Source organism: Silene latifolia, chromosome 2 (genome assembly GCF_048544455.1).
Source record: "Silene latifolia isolate original U9 population chromosome 2, ASM4854445v1, whole genome shotgun sequence".
Classification (NCBI taxonomy): domain Eukaryota; kingdom Viridiplantae; phylum Streptophyta; class Magnoliopsida; order Caryophyllales; family Caryophyllaceae; genus Silene; species Silene latifolia.
The window spans coordinates 187,048,811-187,072,665 of NC_133527.1; the positions used below are offsets into that span (position 1 = coordinate 187,048,811).

The window sequence follows — 23,855 nt, forward strand, 5'->3', positions numbered from 1 at the left end:
ATATAACAACACATAGTCCTAGCATGTGAATACTAGACCGACTCATACTACACTATCATGTGAATCACATAACATCCAGGAATCCAAACTCTATCAACCATAGCCGGCTTGCATCTCACCTTCTATGATTCATAGAATCATCAAACAAGAAAGGGCAATATATCAAAGACGGGCATAAGTTCTTAGTCCCGTCAATAGTCACTCAGTTCGAGTCTATACCACGAGGTAGGGAAGGTAATCGAACCGGTATCTTGGCTCGAGGTTCTATCAAAACATGGCCAAGACACAACACAACCCTAGCCTAAAATCACATGAGACCTAGACATGCGGATACACACCACCGCACCCAAGACCCACAATTTTTCTAAAACAAAGTGAGTACCCTAAGGAATCCACCAAAGGGTTGGCTAGTACTTAAGCTGACCACTTACTCTCAAAATAAGTAACGAGGTTATGCCCCAACTTGGATATAAACCCACCAAGTCAGGAACACAGAGGCTATTAAGCAGTGAACATACACTCGTCAAAGACTATAAAGACCTATCTATGATGAAGGCCGAAATACTCACCTAGGACCTAGTCCCTGACTAGTCCCACTTGAATACTTTAGCCCACACCACACAAGACAAGTAGGATACCCAATTCAGCTGACAATCCAACAATATCTCCATTATCAATAATAATCCAAATTCCAGCTAACCGTTAATTTCATAATTCATGAGAACAAGCTAAAATGGCAAAGAGGCAACAAGACTGAAGTATAAGGCAGCCAATTCATCCAACAACCAACATGTGAAATGATAATTACAAATATCAAGACATAACATAAAATTTCCAATAACAACCAATCTCACCTCAAAGACAAAACCCTCGACCCGAGTCCCGCGACGGGTCATCGGTCAAATCGAGGCTGACCGGTTTAAACCTAGTTTGACCAAACTCGTTCGGTCAATCGGCCCACTCGTAGTCTTTGCCTACTTTGGCCCAAATCATAAAATTTATCACAATATAATTCTCATGCTATTTCTAATTTCTATCATGTGAAAAACGAAAGTAACACATTATCAATCACCTAAACACTTAACAAACAACAGGCACAACATTAACTACTAATGTGACATTAATTCGTCGAGTAACTCGGAATAGTTACCTTACGCTAGAAAAAGGCAAGCAATAAACTTGAGAAAGTTTCTAAAACCCAAACTTACTCTTCCTCTTCAACCACATATGAGCCACCTAAAATAATTATGTGAAAGGACGATATAACGAATTATCTTTATATAAAATATGAGACGGAAATTAATTTAATTATATTTTAAATAAACCAAACTAGCGTCAAAATAATTTATAGACACGGCTCAAAAGTTATTATGACAACCTCAAACTCGGCCTAACCACCAACTACGCATGGCCTCAAACTCGTGACTTAGCTAGGCCACGGCCATCAAACTCGCCTAAAAGCAAGCCATAAGGAGTCCGACACGACCACCACCCGACTACCCATAGCCACCCTTCACCCTACTTCATAACCTGACCCAAAAATCAGTCCAAAACAGAACCCAAAAGATGCCTAAGTTCGACCCCAACTCCAGTCCTCAAATGCAAAGTGAAAACCCACGATGACGGCTCTCGTCCCCCCAAAAAAAGCAGTACCAATCGTCCCCTTAAGACTCCATTCTCGCGCCTAAAAACAGTCCTAGCTGAGCCAACTAAGTCAGTATTTAAAACGGTTTTAGAGCGGAAATCCACAAGTATAAAGCAACTCAAAAACAGACCCTAAAGACTACAAAAATCGCCCCAACACAGAGTCCAAATTAGTCCAAAACAATCCCTACATGTCAGTATACACCGTCTCAACTATAAAACACACCAATTATCACCCAAAACAATCCATACATGTCAGCATACACCGTCTTAAATATACCACTTACTAACTAGCATCCCAAATGATCCCTAGAGGTCAGTATACACCGTCTCAACTATCTCCACATATCAGTATACACCGTCTCAACTATACAACTGACTAATTAACATCCATAAGGATCCCTATATATAATTATACACCGTCTTAATTATAAAACAGACTAACCAGCATTTGAAATAAACATATTTTACAAGTAATATCGAGTAATCCATAATTGTTACCTTTTTCCGATTGAACTAATCATTTATGACTAACAAATCTTCTACAAGACCGTCTATTTTAGTACATACAACCGTCTTATAATAAATAAAGCTGAAAATATAAATTGGGTTTGTAAAAATACATGACGAAACTGAATGTTACTTACATCGGAATGACGAGAACGACGAGAGGAGCAATATGGAACGAAAATAATTGATAACGGATGACAAACGGAGTGGCAGGATCAATTTAAAATCGATAAAAATTAAAACGAAGCGAAAAGAAGAAAAAGGAAGGGAGAAGAAGAATGATGCGTGAGAAATGAGGGAAGCGACTTGCCTACCGCTATTTATTATACGTACGTTTCTTCATCGTTAAGTAAACCGATATTTATTAAAACCGTTTGAGTTAAATTTAACCGATTTAAGTAAAAGTTTCAGTAATAAAACGGAATCAATAATAAATAAATTTAATGAGTGAAAATAAAATAAACTCAGCTAGTTAACGTAAATAATAAGAAATCGGCTTGAAACGGAATTATTAGCGATTTTTACGAAACTAACGGATTTTAATAAAAAATTGCTAATTTAATGAAATAAGCTCAAAATAGCTAATTGGACGGTTTTGTTCCCAAAATCCATCTCGGGTTCACTTAAAACAACTTTCATAAGGACTCGTAAAGAAACGGAAATTATTAAATAAATAAACTCGAACTAACTTCAATAAACTCGAACTAACTTTAAATAAACTTATTAATGATTATTAAAATTAACGTATCGAATTATGATGAAATTAATTAATTAGCTAAGCATATATATATAAATCGTTAAATGATGTAATTAAATTCAAAATAGAAATTAAAAGAATTTTATCCAACTTAATAAAATACGGGGTGTTACAATGTGAGCATCAAAACTCATTGCCACGTAATTGTCTTATTTTATAGGTATAATTCATTTTTCTACAATTTAATTTAATTTATGTGACTCTTACAAATTTACATCAAAATTTCATAATTTATAATCAATATTGACATTTTAATTGAACTTTTGTCATAGAAACATGTTAATAAATGTCATAATTTATAATTAAAATTGAAATTTTAATTGAAATTTTGGTAATAAAACATGTTAATAAATTAAAACTTTTCATATTACTTAACATGCACCACCATTTTTATTAACACTTTTTCCTATTTAATTCATTTTTTTAATTAAACATTATAATAAATTGATTAAAACCCTTCATAATACTTAACACCCACCAAATTAATTAAAATTTATTCCTATCTAATTAATTTTTGTAATATAATTTGTTAATAAATTGATTAGATTTCTTTATACTACTTAATACCCATAATTTTCATTAACATTTGTTCCTATTTAATTCACCTCTTGAGTTGCTCAGCAATCAATTATCAAATTTAATAATACCATAAAATAAATTAAAAATAAAAGTAAAATATGGGAGTCTATGGTTGTGTGATGGCTATAAAACCTATAATACCTATGATAGTTTCTATTCAGAATATTTATTTATAATCTATTGCTCATTTGCCCATGAGTTTCTAAGTTGTAGATTATATTTTATGGTTTAATTTATTTATTTGATTATAGAGATTATATTGAGTATTATTATTGAGTATTGTTGTTGTTATGTCCAATAAAGTATATTTTAATATGTTATGTTATTAGTTTTATAAATTCTTTGATTTATATTTAAATTCATGTTTTCCATTTGGTTTAATTTCAATGATTTACATGTGACAATGTTGATTCGTTTGTGAAGTTTTTGCCATGTTGATGTTTTACCTTTTAGTCATTATATTTTTTATATGAATTTTAAAGCATCGTGAAATGTATGTGAATACAGATAAGGCAAAGCATCACGTGGGTAATCTGAAGAGGGAAGAAATACAAAAGGCACAAAATTGAGGTAAAATCTATCTATACAATGTAATTAAAAGGCTACCTAAAATATTTAATTTTAATTCACATGGCATTTTTATAGAGGTTAATACTAATTTATCTATATTAATTACTTAATTATTTATTTTTATACAATATTATAAAAAGATAAAACTATGTATTAAAAAGTTAATTATCTCCAAAACTGTCAAATGCTTATAAGTACAAAAAAAAATAAAAAAAATTGTAGTTGCAATCATTAAAAAACTAATATAAACTCTTTATTTTTCTCTCATAAATTTGGTTATTAATCTACCTATTTATTTAACTTTAATTCCATAAAATAATTAAAAAGCAAGTGATACTATCTACCATTACTATTCTGCACGTCATATTTTAATTTTGGAAGATAATTTCTAAACCATTCTCATGCAAAGTAGATTGTGTAAAATAATAATAATAATAATAATAATAATAATAATAATAATAATAATAATAATAATAATAATAATAATAATAATAATAATAATAATAATAATAATAATAATAACAATAAAGCAAACCTTTCACATTCCATTTCTCCTTACACCATATTTATGTCTATATTAGACTTCATAATATTTAGAAAAATCTATAACTCTATAATCAAAATAAAAAATATATAATCTATAAATTTAATTAAAAGGCAAGCCAAACTATCTACCATAATCTATATGTAATACATACGATAATATTTTAAACCACTCTTGTATAAAGTAGATTTTGTAAAAAAATAAAAATATTATAATTATTAGTAATCAAGCAAATCTTATACATTCCATTTCTCTTTACTTCTTATTTATGTTTATATTAAATTTCATAATAATGAAAAAAAAGGATGCTCAAAACTCAAAAGTCATGAACCTTGATTCATATTTATACTTATATTAAATTTGATAATAATGAAAATGATGCTCAAAAGTCATAACGCATCCTCAATTATTTATATATTTTTGTTGGAAGGCAAAATTTATAAACCAAAATTTTTCTCACCTCTATTATTAGTAGAACTAAATGTCTCACTAATCTTCCTATGATTCTCTTCCAAATAAGGTAAATGTATTAAGGTTTTAGATTATTAACTAATTTATTTCTTTTTTTAGTGCAAGTTCCACTGGTATGAAGTTTTGATCACATTTTTCAACTTCATCGTATATATTTGTTTTGTTCTCATTTAGGGTCTACCAAGATTTGTGGTGTTGACCTATTCAAAGGTTAACATCCTTACATCTCTAAGATTTAATTCCTATTCCCTCTTTCTTTCTCTATTTAAGAGAAAGTTTAAGTTAATAACGATAATATTGTATAAAACAAATTCCACTGTTTTGTTGGTGAGTTACTTTTTTATAGGGACGATTCATTGGAGAAAGAAGACTATATGGAGAAGTAAAATATTAGGATTGCTTAAAGAACTATATATTAAAAATTAAGTGTAAGATTGACGATATCAACGTGAATGAGTAATAGTTTTTTAGTCTTTTTTTTTCAACTGTATTTTTTATTTTGGTATTTGTTAATATTTTTTAGTTTTTTAGCTTTACCATCATGTTTAGTCTCGTATCCTTTGATCACGCCGTCATCTTACCTATACATGCCCAATGTCCCGTCCTTTCCAAGAGTGATAGCAGCAGACGCGTTAGGAAACATAACCACTTTAGTAACCTTCGTATGATAACAAAAACGCGGTTTACTACGCCTACACTGCCCGTAGTAGTTATCGCAATAGGAAGAATAACTAAGGGGGTGTTTGGTTGGCTCTCTTGGAATGGATTGGAATGGATTTGCTCCATTCCAATGTTTGGTTGAAGTCTTTTGGAATGGAGTTAGATACCCAATGGATTCTAACTCCATTCCACCCCCCTAGAATCTCATACCCAACTTCCACCCTTGGTATCAAACTCCATTTCACCGTTTTACAATTTTAAGATGAACCAAACAAGTTTATGAAAGAATGAATTTAGAACCTCATACCATTATGGATTCATATTCCAATCCATTCCATTCCATGCTATTGAACCAAACGCCCCCTAAGATTATGAAAGCGGCCCAGTTCACGAACATTATATTCAAGCATATTAATGTTGTTAAGAAAATTCATGGGTATAGGATAAGAGCCACTCCAGAAAGGTTGGCGAATACTGAGCTTTCCAGGGATAAACTCATCGACAAACAAAATCCAAGCGTGAGGCGAGGGTGACAAGGATGACAAGGGGGGCGATGGAGAGCGTAGATGATTGTGATAGATAGGAAAGAGCAAGGGTTATTACAACTATCAAAACTGCCAGGTGGCATAGGTAAGGAGATAGGTAAGAGCGGAGAAAGAATGGAGGAATTGTTAGGGCATGAGAATCGCCATGAACGACAGACAGAGCGAAAACTGAGGACGGAGATGGGATCTGAGGTAAGGTAAACGTAGTTGGCTATTGTGGTTAGAAGCTCTTGAGGGAGGCCTGACCATGGCGGGCTTCGTCGTCTAACCATTCTTTAGTGCTATGGAAAATTTGATAACTCGAATAAAGAAGTATGGAGTATATTTATAGAGATGTAATTTTCCTAAAATAAATTAACCTTAAAACTATTCCTACTTCTATTCCAAAACAACTCCTCGTATCTAGGGTTGTAATAAGGAGAAGTGCCCGCTTGACAATCCCTTGGAATCGACTTGGTCAAAGCTCGACTCGTGATCGATCAAACGAAACTCGAGTTCGGGCCTGAGACAGAGCACGAGCACGCTAAGAAGCTCGTTTGATCTCGTTATTTTTAAAAGTATTTAATTTTATCAATAAAATTTACTTAAATTATGTCAATTTTACGATAAATTTAAGAGCGTGATGTGTAGGCCATGATTGTATACTCTCAAGAGTCCGGACCCGCCGTCATCGTATTTGGGCCGCCTTGAATTTGCTTTTACTTTCTACAGTGTCACCTTGCAGAAAATAATCGTTGTAATCAATGCTCAGATGATGTAATGTTGGCAAATTTGGTACACATTCTGGTCCATGCAAGTGGGGTAGTATTTAAACCGTTTTATACTTAAGACGGGTATATCCATCTTAAGTAAGACCTATTAAATTTGGTATGGGTGAGATAATCAAAGTGCAAATTGCTTGTATGGAAGTTTTTTTACAAGATACTGAACATTTTTATTTATGATATGAAATCAGTTCATGTAGTCTAATTCCCTAAATAATTGAGTGATACAAATTGAGGCATTTCACGGGTTTTCTAAATTCTACCGAGTGCTAAAACAATAATTAGTGCTTCGTAAAGAGATTGCCCCAACTTATGGTACCCTCCAATTCCCTGGGCTTAATTCCGCAATAAAATTAGCAATGCCACTGCTTCAAGTATAATACCTTGTTTTTAAGTATACCATAATAGACTAAACCTAAGGTTCGAATATCTGTTGGGAAGAAGAAAAAACATTTTTCACCTGCAAATTTTCTTCCGCGAGGAAAAATCAGAAACCAAATTCGAATGGTATCCAGGATACTAGGAGATAAAATTAAGAGTGGAGATAAAAAAAGGAAGATTACAAATGCCTTCAAAGAAATACCCCACTACAAATGATTCGTCTAATGTATAACAGTATAAGATAATTTACATGATAATTAACAAAAACTTACAAGCTTATGGCTCTGCTTGAGAGCCCAAAATCGCTTTCTGGTGATTCTAAATTTCGTGTCTCAGGTCCTCCCTGTGGATGATACAAATTTTCCAACATCAGAGTTAGATATTATAATTGAGAAGCAAAATAATCAGTTTACATAAAGAAAAAAAATAATTGTTCAGAAAAATCTCGAGTTTTGAAAGTTTTCTTTTACTAATCCCAACTTCCCAAATTAATTTCAAATTTGCTTCGCTTGATCGGATTTTGCACTCCAACCACCGACGAGGTGGTAACAATGGGGCAAAATCAGAATAAGAGATGCGAACTTGGGATTAATTAGGGAAGATGCCACAACTTCAAATTATTAAACTTGAGATTATTGAGAGTAAATATTCCTACAGAAAACAGTGTTTAAGAGAAAGGCATGACAAACAAGAGAGTTACAGAACAGTAAAAGGCATATTACCGTCTGACAGAGCTTTGATTCGTTTATAAATTGGTTAAATGCATGGTCACCACGGAGAATATTAGCTGTCAGTCCACTTCCTGCAACTGACCCTTCTGCTTCATCAATCACTACTGCATCTACCCTATCCTTTCCAGTCTTGATATCTGGTACCTAGTAAAATAGTAAGCAAAATGTGAATACAAACCAATCCCAGGCTGCTTTTACAGCCAAATGCATCTACGAAAACTAACCTATGTTTACCCAGACTTAGTTGAAGTATCCAGTACTGGTATGTGTTTAAGAGTCGGACTTGGCTACTGTATCCAATTTTCAAGTTCATATATAATGAGTAATGACATATAGCCAGGTGCAAGTGACGAGTCTCGATTGTAGGGCACGAGTTGGCACATTATATGAACTATGAAGCGTAGTAGATTACACATATTATTATATAGTTACGCAACCGCAAGGTGTCACAGTCTGGGGTTTTATGCCTAAAAATGGAGAAAATATAATATCCTAAGGGGTCAAAACTTGTGGATCGTCAAACAAGGTAACAGTGCATCTACAAATACGTTCTTTCAGAGTACGGAGTATTAAATATCTATATTCAAATATATACATTCAAATAAACTACAAGGCTGCACATGAATTCCCCTCCCTTAAAAGGTGCTTATAGGAGAGATCGTTTAGACATATAGAAGTAATTTTATGTTGATATCAGATTAAAGATTAAACAAATAGAAAAATATGAGATCTTTAAGGTTAGTTTGAATTGGCATCAACATACCTCAAACATAGCATCAGTTAAAATAGACTCCAAGATTGATCTAAGGCCACGAGCACCCGTACTTTTCACCGTTGCTTTCCTTGCAATTGATCTCAAAGCTTTATCGGTAATATGAAATTTGACCTATGAAGCATATGAAAATTAGATTTTGCAAACTAAAAACTTAATAGATGAGGAAACCTCAACAGAATAAAGAAGATTGTCAACTTACATCGTTCATGCTAAACAACTTCTTATACTGTTTAGAAAGAGCATTCTTTGGCTCTGTAAGTACCTAAAGAAAGAGAACAAAAAGAACCTGCTCTGTTATCCTTTGAACTCGTAAAGCATGAAACTAGATCCTTGCACAAAACCAGAAATGTAGGAGCCCTTAATAAAGAAAGCTGGCTAATGGGTCATTACTAGGTTAGTAGGTAAAATCCCCAATTCCAAAGTTCTATGTTACAAAAATGGACAAAATATTTGTTCCGCATCCTTGGAAACAAGGTATTTTTTACCTCTTTGATCTCTAAAGCAGCTTCAGACAATTGGCAGAAGCCTTTTATAATGAGGACCAGAGATCAGAGGGGTTTCCATATAGCTTGTGAAGAAACCAAAAAAAGATGACTTGGCTTGATTCGAGCTTGGTCAAAAGAGTTAAAAAAAACACACGAGAATTAGATACCTGAACAAGTTGATCCTCAGTCAATGCTGACAAACTCACTAATACTGGAAACCTTCCAACAAACTCAGGTATGAGACCATACGCAATAAGATCACTGCTTTCTACCTACATCTCAGATGCAATATGCAAATAAGCTAAATAGTCAATAAATGCTCAGGTCTAATCCTTCCAAAAGGTGGATGATCCGTGGATCAAACCACCATCAGCAGAATCAGATATGAGAAAACCTCAAATTATGACACAAAAGTGATGGAACAACTTTGGATAATTTCTTTGGTTGAAGATTTGGTTCAGACCGATTCCAATAACGAGGATGCCACTACAGCACTGGTAAAGCCACCAGATCTCATGTTAGCCCGAACTGGAGCTCCAAAACCTATTGATGAATCATGACGTCTGAAAAAACAACAATGATAGCTTCCATAATCCAATCTTAAGAAGCGCAGAGGGGAAGAATACAGGAATTTAAAATACCTTTCCGAAATTGTTTTTTCCAGGTCAACAAATGCTCCACCACATATGAATAGGATATCCTTAGTGTTGATCTGTGAACCAACAACAAATATGAAAGCTAAAAAGAGTAACCTATGATACACACTATGAGGGTACTCTAATGTACCAGACATTCCAGATAATAGAAGATTCTGCATATAGATATTCTAAAATACTAAGATGATATCTGAGTACACGAGTCTGATATAGACATCCTAGATAATAGGCAATAACTTGCTAAGATGCCATGACAGGTTCTAAGAAAATTTGGTGAATTACCCACAGAAGCCAATCTTACAAAAGTCTACTGACAAATTACTTGGTTATAAATCTATAACACACACCACAGTAATTGTTGGAAAGCATCAGTAGCTTTCAGAATACCTGGATGCTATCACTACGAGGATTCTTCCGAGCTCCTCCCTTGTCAGGGACATTTACGACCTGAAATTGAAAAGAATAAGGACAGAGGAGATCAAAAAAGATGCAGATCATTCTATCAAGTAGATCTCATCGGTACGTGAAGCATATAGTCCTGCTAGTTAATTAAACAGATTAAACCTTAAAACCTTAAACCTCGCAGCAGAACTACACACAAAAGCACAAGAACAACAACCAGAAAGAAAAAAGAGAAAGAATGGATGATGCTCAAACTTAGTAATAGATAATGTACATGACGCATATTTCCAGATGAAATTTCTTAACACAAACCCTCAATCTGAGGGCCAGCAGAGGGGTAACGATAAACGAAGAACATTGCATCCAGAATTGTGTACTGAAGGCAATAAACTAACTGGCAAAGTCTTTATATAGACTCCACACTGTATTTCGATCAGTAAAGTAGGAGCTAATGTGATCAAGTCTATAATATGTAAATCATGGTCATATTGAGTAGTTACTGAGATCAATTTGCAAAATAGCAGTTCTCATAATGTAGCAATTAGAAGCAGTAACAACTTCACAGGAAAGTAACTGAGACCGTTTGGAAAACCTAGTGCAAGAAGTGGAAGTAAAAATAAAATCACTTCTATAAGTTCTATTCTAAAAAGAGTACTGACTTTCCTATACTTCACCTAGCCAAACAACTTTTTAATTACACACTTCGCAAGAAGTTTACACATGTTTGTCCTCACCGACTAGAATCAATCAAACAGCAACCTCCTATATCATAACAAAACATGTTGCCCTAGCACAAACAAAGAGCTTAGAAACAAACTCGACAACAAAAAGTATCTTGAGCCTGAGCTAAACGACGTGTCAGAGGCTCAGAGCAACACAACCCACAACAAATAACTCTCCAAATTAAACGTCTAAAGTAAATATGCACAACACACGCATCCTTACTACCTAATACTCCCTCCATCCCATTATAATCTTCCTAGTTTGATTTTTGAGGTCAAAGTTTAATAACTTTGGCCATAATTAAGTGTTAAAATAATAAAAAGTACAACATGATAATAAAATATTTACATTCATCATAACAAAGTCGTTCATAAATATTTTTTTGAATGAAAAAATATGAATATAAATGGAAAAATACCGAGTCAAAGTTGTGTCTTGAAGATTGTGCAAGTCAAACTAGGAAGATTATTATGGGATGGAGGTGATTTGTAACTAGTGGGAATGCCAGAAAACACTATCAGTTCCAGATTAGAAGCCAGAAACAGAATCACTTGCGTGTTTTTTAAATAAGCAGAGAAGGTAGCTGTATCTCTAACGCCCAGCAATCTGTATGTAAAAATTTCTAAGCGGAAAGTACTCACCACCGATACACAGAGATTCTATCACGCACTATGCATACGAGAGGATAAAAAAATAAATAAAAATAAAAAATAAAAATAAAAATAAAAATAAAAGATGAAGTATAACATGGTCGTAACATGGTCGTTCAAGAAATAGTGAACTTACAGTCCCTTCTAGCATCTTCAGCAGCGCCTGTTGAACACCCTCACCAGATACATCTCTTCCAACGTTTGAGCTCTCATCCTGGGAAATTATTGAATCAGAGAGATATGTGACATCAACATGCTACCAATCACAACCCAGTGAACTTACTGACTAAACGATATACAGAGCACAACGAAATATATGGAGAGTTATTCATGGGCAGTCCCACCCATGAGGACCATCCCATCAGCCTGTTTTATAGCTTGGACACCTTGAAAAGCGCACAGGATTGCACATTTAAAGTAAAATCTTTTATGTCCGTTATCATACAAAAACCATGTTTCATAGGTCAGCGTCAAATTGTAAAACCAATAGATAAAAACAATATGTTAATTATCAAGGTAATAGTAAAATGGAAAGAAGTTCCTGGGACTCTCATAAGCACATCTTTAAATTTTGTTTTTAAGTGAGAACAAATTGTTTTATAAAAGTTAAGATAAATTAATAATGGGTGTTGCTCATTGCAGAATTGCAGTAAGGATTTTACTCAGTACTGTACGCTTTTTACAATCATGCCCCTCTCATTTTCCCTCTTCCGAAAAACTCCTTTACTTCTCTACTATTTGCTCAATACAGTACACTCGCATAGTCACATGACTCGCACCCTCCCTCATCCACTCCCGCCCAGCCCCCAACGAACACCCCCTCCACCACAACAACTCACAGCAATAGTTTGCCACTTAGTCAAGTGCTCATGAGATACCACATTATTATAAGATTGTGGTGCTAGTCAAATTTCTACACTCACAACAATTATTTGGCATCTCCAAATTCCTACAAGTAGTGAAGGTAAGCGGTCAAGTGCCAATAATCACTGCCAAATGACAAATCCCCCAATCGTAATAATATCTTCAAATAATCACAACAATTGACAAATCCCCCAATTGTTATAGTTTCTTCAAACCCTGATTTTTGTTGACAAAAAATCAATCCAACTCAAAAAAAGAAGTTTAAAACAATAATTTAGTAATTCAATACTAGTAATGAATCAAAATATTTGTTTTACAATAACTAAAATTAAGATCCATAATTGAATAGGGATGATAAATTAGAGAAGAGTTTTGTTTAGGGTTTGATAGGAGAAAAAATTGAATTTTTTTAAGCCAGGGTTAGCGGATAAAAAACTATGTCAAAAAAGTACTGCATCGAGTAAATAGCGTGCTGCGATGAGTAACTATGTGAATATATCTATCTTTATTTTTAACAATAATTAGGTATTAAGAAGTGTAAATCTTCATTTTGATTCAATGTATTGAAAATACATTAAGAGCGCGTTAGCCTATAGACTGCCTGGACCATCGGAAAAGGGCAGCTAAGCACACAAATATAGGCCCCTACAAAGCGGTCGAGCCATGACATACCACCTTGTCATGTTGGTCCAGACCATGTCCATAAGAATCTTACAATCCCGCTAATGGTCACCTCTACCTTTGACTAACATTCGCTCAAAAAAAAAAAAAAGTCATTTCTACATCAACCAATATGTGCCAAATACATTCGAATCAGTTATACCAACCCTCAACCCTGGTATTGTTCTTGTTTGCTCACTTGGTCAATAGTAAAGCAAAGAAAAGAGAACTAAATAAAAACACAGAAGAACCTTGGGCAGGGGAGCAACCTCTTACATTCTTTGTGTACATTACTCTCTTTTATATCTGATTCACCTTGCCTTCAGTAATACAGTACTCTACCTCTCTACTTAAAGACAAAGGTAAAGCACATTTTCCAGTTTAATTGGAATTTGGAAGTCAAAAGTTTTCTCTGAGGTCATGAGGATGCAGCTTGGCAGAAAACCAGAATATCCCAGACAGTCAGCTATACTGATCAGCTGTGTTGAAGCAAGACATCTTGTCTGGCAACAATTTTCCTAGCCGAGTTCCTAACAGAGGTAGAGTGCGTAATTCTATTTTTGCTTTTCTCAAGCTTTTGTCCATTCTCATGGACAGTCTGTCCAACTTCAACTAAAGCAATGAGGACAGTTGCCAATGTTTTTAGTTGAGATACTTTGAGGGTAATTGAGTCCAACCTTGACGATATCAAAGCCAATTAATGGATACATCAAATATAAACAATTTTACCATGCTTCTTAAGGATTGTTGTAAGCCAGCTAGCTAAATAACAATACGAGTATTATATACCAGAAATTACCAGAAAGAGCATTAATTACCTTCTTTGTGATCTTATCCACTTCATCAATATAGACAATCCCTTGTTGAGCTGCTTCCACATTAAACTCAGCAGCCTACATCCAGATCAAGTTGAACCTCAATAGCACAAGTCAATAGACTGAACATGAAGCACACACAGACTCGGAGAAAATGCTAGTACTTTAAGATAACTTATTTCGGAAATGCTTGTATCACATTAATGGATCGTGATGGTAATGCAAAGCCGCTATAAATCAACCAGCTCAGAGGCAATTGCTATACCCAATTAGGTACAGTTTAAATTTAAAAAGAATATATAATTACGTTAAAAAGAAAAAGGGAAAAACACTCATACAAAGCAAAACTATCAACACTAACAAAAAAAGTACACGTGTGTAACCAAATACTTAAGCTGGAACAGCATCAGAAGTCAGTGCATTCGTCTCATAATTCAAATAATTGATCACTTCACTGACATTTTCGTTTCACTTTACAGTATGGGCAACTACTAGAGTTTACAGTCATGAGTCAGAAATTTGGTGAAAACTTGGAAAACCTGGAAGTTTGAAACCCTAAGTTGGGTTAAGCTTTCTTCAGCATGCATACGATAAAATACTCAAATGAAAAATTCAACATCAAAAGCAAATGCATGCGCAATGCGAGGAACATATAACCACAGTCTAAGCACGATTTAGTGTTATTCAGCTCCATGAACCTTGAAAGAAGCTCCATGAACCTAAGATTCCATCTTAAACATTACAAATATACTAGTATACTACTAATAATAATTTGCTCTTAAACAATCAACATGTGGGACAAAAACACGACGGCCCTACCGCCCTAAGACAGTTTGTGAATACACTCTCCCATGTCCCATCCATTTCAAACTACCCATTCACTACTTGAAGTCAAACTTGTAAAATACTAACCTTGATTATACTTGGTAAAAAAAAAAATATAAGACTGACATACTTACATACAACAACAACAACATTACCCCAGTGCCTCAATGGCTCCCGCAAATTGCGGGGTAAGGGGGGGTCGGATGTACGCAGCCTTACCCTTGTGTTAGCAACACAAAGAGGCTGTTTCCGAATGACCCAAGATGGAAATTGCGTCGAGAACTGCATCGAAGGACCACTACTTCACAAGAGAAAGAAGCGCAGCCACCTTAGTGAGCCATTTTGCTTTATTCCATCATAATCCAGAACCAAAGAGTAATGAATCTTTGGCTCCATTGGAAATATGGAATAAGACTGACATACTTACATATGTTATAAAAAAAAAAAAGGTCTCAGAATATCATAATTTCAACACAAAAAAGTATGGAGTAATATTTAAGTGGAGAAACACTTGGTCAAAGTATCCTCTTATAGACCATGGAACGTCAAATGGGTAGTTTTGAATGGATAGGAGGGACTACTAGGGAGTATTAGATGATGAGTAATGAACACCTTTCTATGCAACTTACCATTAACAGCTTATATAATATCGACTCCACATCTTCTCCAACGTAGCCAGCCTACAATAAAAACAAAATCTACTTCAGAGATATTCAAACACATAAGTAAAAGAAACGTGACACCTCGCTATTTGCAGATACATAGAACAAGAAATGATGTAAACTACAAATTGATAAAAACAATTCCAAGATGTTACAAAGCATAAGTTTGCATAGAGCACATAAAGAACATGCTAACTTCAGAAAAGGACACCAATAAACTTAGCACCAATGATCTCAAAATTCCAAATTGTCTAATTGGACTAATTCTAACATGATCGCTAAGCATTGCAGACGAAAAAGCAAGAAAAAAAGGTGGTTCTTGCAGAAATTTTGCTCTTCAAAGTTAAGGCATGATCAGTTGAGAATTGCCAAATAAAATATGTAGGTAAACACAAGAGGAATAATAAGCACTTTGAAGGAGACAAAGATAAAAAAATTTAAATTAACAAGAAATGACCATTTCATAAAAATGATTAACTATTGAAACAACAACAACATTACCCCATAGCCTCAATGGCTCCCGCAAATTGCAAGGTATGAGAGAGAAGGAAAAGGAGGTGTGGGGTGCGATGTACAAATTTAGGTTAGGAAGCAAATGAAGCTTTTTAAGATGGCCATTTGGAAGTTTTAAGAGAATCAGCTAAAAGGGAAAAAAGAGGAAGCTTTCAGCGAATCAGAGTTACTGTTTCTTCAAATTTCCTCATAGTTATGTGAGTCTAAGGGGAAAGACTTAATCACCACTTGCCTGAGTTAATGTTGTTGCATCTGCAATGACGAAAGGCACATTCACCAAGCGGGCCATTGTTTTAGCAAGTAATGTCTTCCCTGTCCTTACAGACACACATGTACACATATATCAGAGAGAAATGCTTTATCCTCAAAAAACTTGAGAGACAAATAAACAAACGAAGCTTCAACTTAACCATCAAAACAAGAGATTCTGGACCATACCACAACCAGTTGGACCCATCAATAAGACATTGCTTTTATCCAGTTCAACAAAATCCAAATCATCTTGTTTAACCTTAATACGACCTAAATCTGTACCTGACCTGATATACACCCATCAGTAAGTTTGAAAACCTTGAGTAATAAGTCTTTGATAATCTAGTTGAAAAATAGAAGTTGTAGTGAACTAACTTCTTATCCTGGGAAGCACAATATACCCTCTTGTAGTGATTGTAGACTGCCACGGAAAGTACCTGTAACAAAATGGACAGCATAAACAGAATAGTTAGCCAGCCATCAAAAATGGAAATGCGTATATTCAACAGAGCCAACAATAAAAGTCAGTTAAATATAATCTTCCACATAGAAAAGTGATGTTATTCTATACAGCTAATGCACCATCTTTCTAAAAAATTGCATATTTTTATTGCCTGAGCAGTTCCATTGAATGATATTCCTCAGCATGGTATACGCACTAGAAGTTGTTCAAGCATGCCGGGGAGATTAACCGGAGAAATTGTTTGCCACAAGAAAGTATGAGCATATTGAAGCTAATCTTCAGTCTAACAAAATATAGGAGAAAGTAAATCAAGTGGACTTAAGAAACAACTCACCAAGACCCAACTATTGATTATCAAACATCTTGTTCCTCCATTTCAACTTACATGTAAAAATATTCCTTAGACATATACTCCCTCCGTCCCAGTCATTTGTTTCTCTGTTCCTTTTTTTGGTGCCTCGTTCATTTGTTTACCTTTTAATATTAGGATTAGGATAATGGGTAATTTGATCTACCACATCCATTATTATCCACTTGTCATCCAATAAAAATAACCACAAATGGTCCCCTCCTCTTTCCTAGGTCGTTGTGCCAAAAGCAACGGTAAACAAATTACCGGAACGGAGGGAGTAACATGTAACTTAGAAGAGAGACACCAACAAGCTATGTCCCAAGCAGCATTTTCACTCCATAAGAATTTCATTCTTCCCTAGACGGCCAGCTTTTTGCTCTAGATTCACTCCAACCCTTTTCTGCCAATTTATGTTCTTAAGCAACAAATTTGGATAATGCCATCAAATATTCCAGAGCATACTTCAATAGATGAAATATAGTTACAATATATTACAGACACCAAGGAAAAGTCCATGCTGTTCATGCAACCTATACTATAGCTGCAATGAAAGACGGGATATTAAAGACAGTCCAGAGTCATATTCCTTTCAGTTACTACGGCATATTATATGCTAAGTCTAGATTCTAAGCTCTCAGAATTCATACATCTTCTCCATCAATTTTTCAGGTGAAGACGGGCTTTCTCACTAAATTCCACGGAAATGATAGCTTTATCATGTAAAACTAGACAACTAGTGTAAACATCACCATTCCATCTCACACTCGAAAAAGCACCCAAACTAAAGCGCATACGAACACAAACAAAACAACCAAAACACAAATCATACAAACGAACACATTTGCACATAAGAAAAACTATGAATCCACACACCAAACTAGCACATTAATCACACTATCAAATCATAAATTTGCCTTCATCATAAACCAGCAAATCCTAACCTTCTTAGCTCGTTCCTGCCCAATAACAAAATCATCAAGTCCTCGACAAATCTCCTTAGGTGTCGGAAAATCCTTCCCTAAATTCGCGCCACCCCATCCACCCTTCTCCCCCTCCCCACTACCTCCCTTCACCTCATCCCTAACCGCATTCCCACACTTGACGTTCGTGGCAGCCCAATAATTCTCCCCTTCCCTCTCCTTTCCCTCTCCCGCTCCCGCCCCCGCCTCCTCCCCCGTTGTCGGGGGAAGATCCTTCACATACGACCTCAACTTCTGCCACATCGAAACCTTATTCGCAATATCATCACCACTTTCATCATCATCATCATCATCATCACCATTACCACTACTACTAAAACAACCTTCACTAGCAAAGTTCCCCTCCATCATCATCTTCTCACCTCCGCCGCCGCCGCCGCCGCCGCCTCCACCGCCGGTTTTTCCCCCAATTTTCCCAATCTCAAAGAAACTCCCTTGTAACGGCGTCAATTTAGACGGTCGGAAATAAAACGCGGTTCTACAATGAGGACAAATATTAAGCGCCTGGTAAACTCCGACTTCGTTCGGCGTAATCGATAACGGACGATTGGAGAATAAGACGCTCATTTGTTTAGAACATCGAGGACAATTTACCGTTGCTTTGATTTGATCGTAATTATCGGAACTTCCTTCCCATTTCCGTCGAAACCCAAACCCTAACCCTAATTTGAAAAATGGCGGGAATTGGGAGCGAACTGAGGAGATAGGTTTGGGGATGACGGAGGAGGAGAAATGGCGGGAGATTGAAGTGAGGATGCGGAGGTGGTTGAGGTGGTGAGCTCGCCGGAGAAGTACGGACATGGCGGATTGTGAGGAGAGGTTTAGGGTTTGCAGTCAACAGTTTAACTCAAATCAGTGTACTAGCTTAACGAACTGGAAATGGTATCAAACATGATATTGACATGCGGACATGCCCGCCCATAGTCTATCCTTTTTGGGTTACATACTTTCATCTAGGGGTGTTCACGGGTCCAAAACCGGACCGGATAAACCCGCGGACCGGATAACCACATATTCCAAGACCACGGACCGGACCGGTTAGAAGGGGACCCGGACCGGACCGGACCGAAACCCTTTAGGTCCGGGTTTTTCCGGGTTTGGACAGGACCGGTACTAATTTATAAGGCAAATTTAGTTTTATTTTTTAATGTGGACCGGACCGGAGACCTGTCACCATATTTTTTGGGACCCGGAGACCGGACCGGTATGTATCCGGTTTGGACCGGACCGGACCAATCGGTCCGATTTGCCGGTCCGGACCACTTTTTGTTCACCCTACTTTCATCTATGGCAAAACGGTTTAATCAGGTCGGGTAAGGTCGGGTTAGTTTGAATCAAATCGAAATATTATAGATTTGCGGAGTATTTGGATTAGATTGAGTGGATTTGGATATTTTTCAAATACGTTATTATTAAATTATTTAGAGATAGTAATCGATGTCTAATAATAAACTTTCGAGTCATCGCACCAAAAAAAATAAAAATAAAATAAAATAAAAACTTTCGAGTCAGACATATTGGATCGGGTCAATTTGGGTTACAAGTGATACTCGGGTGTTCAAATTGAGTGTTCTGGTTAGGTACAAGTAGGGTTAGCGACTTATCAGGCCATCAATATTATCAAGTTTAGTTTCGTCTGCCATTCAATCCAATCCAAATAGCATGAGTAGAGCATAGCCTCGTAATCATAGCAGAAACGACAAAGCAAACCTCTTTGGAAACATGAAGGGTTGCTCATAAAGTAAACCAGACTGACAAATTGGTCCGACTCGAATTGTAAGGTTCGGTCTGATCTTAAGTCCACAAAAAAAATGGTGACCGGCCTAGTTGAATGTGGTGTATAAGCGTTCTATTATTTAGATTCAACAACTTTTTTATAGGACTGGCCCAGGAGGATTATAGCCCAAAATTTTATTTTATTTATATTCTAACTCTATTTTGATAATTTTTACATCTTATGATGAATACTGACGCATTTAGATATGTAAGTTATCAATATAAAATATTAGGTTATTAAAATAAAATATTTTATTATATATTTATCAATTAATTTTATTGGGCCTTTTCATATTGGGTTAGTCTTATGTAGAGAATGGTCTTACTCAATAATTTGTGTATTAGATTCAATTGTGACAAACAACAAAGGCTTTGTTTATGGGCCTTATGGCAAGTGCTTGAGCATAACAAATTAACAATGGATAAACAAGGCCAGGTTATGCAACCAGTATAGAGGCTAAAAAACGGGCCGTGCAGCCCTCTTAATCAATTTTTATAGGAGCTACTATTCACCGTCAACGTTATTTATGTCGTCGATAATATAAGTGCAATAGATAGCTTTACCAATCTTATGTTTTAAGTCAACATCTCTCAAATCTATTCATTTAACGAACCAAATTAATCAAATTAACAAAGTAAAATTAATCGAATTAACGAACCAAATAAACAAAAAAACAAGCAAACCAATTGAACTTAATCAAGAAACAAATCTTCCTTCAAAAAAAAAAAAAAGAAACAAATCAATTAAGCTAATCGATTTAATGGACTACTAATTACGAACAATAGCGATTTAATTCGGAAAATAATTTAATAAATAATTACAAATCGAGTTAAAGTAAAATAGAAATAGAGTAAGGTCTTGTTCTTTTCGGCTGATAAGAGCTAAACTAAACTAAATTTAATGAAGTTGAACTGAACTAAACTAAAGTCTGTTCTTTTCGACTAATAGGTGCGGAGCTGAACTGAGTTGTACTTGATTGAGCTAAACTGAACTGAATTGAGCTGAATTGAACTGAATGAAGATGAAATAAGAGTTAATTTGGAAAGATGGAAGATAATTTCTTAAGAAAAAAAATCGAAAAATTAAAATGTTATTAAGATGGAAAATAATTTCATGAAAAAATTTGCGACCTTGTCCTAGAAGTCTACATCCGCTACAACTTAGGGCAAGGGTAGTTAGTTCAAAGTTAGTTCTAGGAATAGCGGATTAAATAAGGTACTAGTTTTTTGGTTAATTTGTCAATTTTTAACTTTTTTTTACCAATTTGTCACAAGTTATAATTTTTTTACCGATTTGCCAAGCACCATCCACTTTTTTTAACCAATTTGGTTGTTTGGCCTTCATAAAATTATTGTCGTCACACCAACCAAGCAAAGAATAGCGTTGCTATGATCTACCATTTGACCCTCATATAACACCTTTTATAGAAGTTCCAGTAACTAATGATGCATTATATGATCGATTATGCATATATATCCGTCGCAAGCTTGTGATAGGTCAAGTACTACCCATGTGGATATAGATAAGACAAAGGCAAAGTGCCTATAGAGTATCAATCTGTTTTGTCTTATCTAGCCACATGGACAATACTTGACTCGTCGTAAGCTTATAACGAATATATCTGGAGCTTAAAATTTGTCAACTTCGGCAGGTAAGGTGACAAATGACAATATAGTGATACTCACTTTACCATCATTAAGAATTCATAGTATAGGAGCATAATAATAGAAGCCTATGTTCATTGTCTTGTTTTTATGTGTTAAATCCACTTCTCAATTAACTTTTTAAAGAGTCTTTCAAAAGCACATCATGCATATTATTCATATTATATCCTTTTGAAGACAATGTAGAAGTGCGTACCATAATTTTCATATGACCAACAATTTCATGACATTATTGAACTTTTGTTTTCATTGATCTCCACCTTATTAGGGAAGTGACTTGTCTTAAAAGCCAAATTCCACTTAAAATAGAAAGTAGGAAGGATCGAACCACATTCATGGAAAATCTCTACTCTTATCTGAAAAATCACATCCTTGGTTCGAATTTCATCTCTATACATGATTGTCTGGTGAAAAGTGGTTGTTGGATTTGCTCGCATTTACATTAGTAGCCGACCTTGAAAACTTTCTGTCTTTTACCTCATAAATAGGCATTTACATTAGTAGCCGACCTTGAAAACTTTCTATCTTTTACCTCATAAAATAGGCATTTACATTAGTAGCCGACCTTGAAAACTTTCTGTCTTTTACCAGAGAAAATAGGCAATTGAGTAAATGTTGACAGAAAATAGGACATTAATTATTCGATTCAACATAAGAGTATATGTGATATGCGAGTAAGATTTTTGATCCTATATATAAGACCTCTTCGATAAAGATTTCTTTATGGTGTAAAGGGAATTACGAGGTATATGTTGCTGGCAGGGATTCGAACGCAGACCATAAATACCACTTTTTGTGACTTTATCAGCTAACATTTATCCCATTACGATAATATATATATTAGTCATAAAATCAGACAAACTTATATCATTTGTATCAACGATGGTTTTCTAATTCGGTAAGTTATATATACTTTGTATCATATTACGGAGTAATAGATATCTCTCAAATGAAGACTAATAAAACGCTGTCAAGTCAAGCATTCTACCTAATTAACTAAAAAAATGAGATAACGTTATCAGATGCTCGAATTTTGTCACTTTGTAGCTCTTGGATTGTTCTTGTTCTTTGACCTTTGGGATAGGCCCCTACCGGACCATAGAGAAGGAGCCTTGTGTGAGGGAGCTAGTAGCCACAAGTAGTGTGGGACAAGTTAAAAAGGCAAGCATTGAGAGAAGAAGGTGGGATATGACCTTGTTTGTTCATATTTCACAAAATCTCATTGAAGACGGCGATATCCGTCACAAGCTTGTGACGGATACCATTTCCTCTCACAAAATATCCGGGTTTAGTGTTGGAACTTCCTTTGGGAGAGGCCGTGGGAGTGTGAGCAATAGCTGGGGAGTGACCTGCTTCGGTTGTGGTGGCGTAGGCCACAAGAGACATGAGTGCACGAGCGCAGGATCTTTTCGAGACCCGCACGAGCTTTGCGAGCAATGGACCAGTGGAGCATGGCCAAACCGTGGAGGTCGAGCTACCGAGAGTGGAGGCAACCGCAACGGCGGTAATTCTTATCGAAGACACCGATGAACAACAACAACAATCAAGGGTCGGGTGCTAAGCCGACCGCATCGCCAAGATCTTGTCCGGGAGGTGGGCGGAAGACAAGTGGCAAGTCTGTTCATGGTGGACAAGAAAGCGCTGAGGAGGATGAGCACGTTATCACCGGTACATTTCTTGTTAATGGCGTTCCTACGTTTGTTTTGTTTGATTCGGGGGCTTCTCTGTCGTTTGTGTCTTCGAGTCATGTAAAGCAGTTGGGTTTGAGGGTATATGAGTCGGTTAGGGAGCAAGTTTTCATACCTTCGGGTGAGTCCGTATCGTGTGGGAGGTTGTTTAGAGATGTATCTTTGATAGTTGGGCAAGTTGATTTCCCTGTAGACTTGCTAGAGTTTCCTTTTAATGGTTTTGAGATGATAGTTGGGATGGATTGGTTAGGAAAGTACAAAGCCAAGATAGACTGTCATCAAAAGAAAGTGTCCCTAAGAGGTCCTAAGGGTGTTAGTGTGTCTTACCGTGGGTTTCTAGTCAAACCCAAAGTTAAGTTGATTGCATCTGTCACTTTGAAGTCGTATACGAGGAAGGGATGTCCTCGATTTTGTGCCATGTGAGAGATGATCGGATAGAGCCCCGCGATTGAGGAGATACCGGTGGTGGGAGAGTATGCGAGATGTCTTTCCG

The 23,855-nt window shown here is 35.7% G+C and overlaps 1 protein-coding gene across 1 annotated transcript; it reads right to left on the reverse strand.

Moving 5' to 3' along the window:
* Window positions 1-7,589: 7,589 nt before the first annotated feature.
* LOC141643831 (CLP protease regulatory subunit CLPX2, mitochondrial-like) lies at window positions 7,590-19,139 on the reverse strand. Its single transcript, XM_074453152.1, has 15 exons — window positions 18,195-19,139; window positions 16,814-16,875; window positions 16,625-16,725; window positions 16,419-16,498; window positions 15,641-15,691; window positions 14,190-14,264; window positions 11,984-12,061; window positions 10,460-10,519; window positions 10,058-10,128; window positions 9,880-9,979; window positions 9,584-9,688; window positions 9,131-9,193; window positions 8,920-9,042; window positions 8,148-8,300; window positions 7,590-7,768 (listed from the first exon to the last, which is right to left on the reverse strand). Exons 1-15 carry the CDS (start codon window positions 19,032-19,034, stop codon window positions 7,694-7,696), a joined length of 2,037 nt encoding a protein of 678 aa, XP_074309253.1. The 5' UTR covers window positions 19,035-19,139; the 3' UTR covers window positions 7,590-7,693.
* Window positions 19,140-23,855: the final 4,716 nt, after the last annotated feature.

What these genes read in the sequence shown, in the direction of transcription:
- LOC141643831 (XM_074453152.1), bottom strand. Translation starts at nt 19,034, where the DNA reads ATGTCCGTACTTCTCCGGCGAGCTCACCACCTCAACCACCTCCGCATC. An exon ending in CTCGTAGTGATAGCATCCAG is followed by an intron (nt 10,129 to 10,459) that starts GTATTCTGAAAG and finishes GTTGGTTCACAG; the next exon opens with ATCAACACTAAGGATATCCT. An exon ending in TAACTGATGCTATGTTTGAG is followed by an intron (nt 8,301 to 8,919) that starts GTATGTTGATGC and finishes CTATTTTACTAG; the next exon opens with GTACCAGATATCAAGACTGG.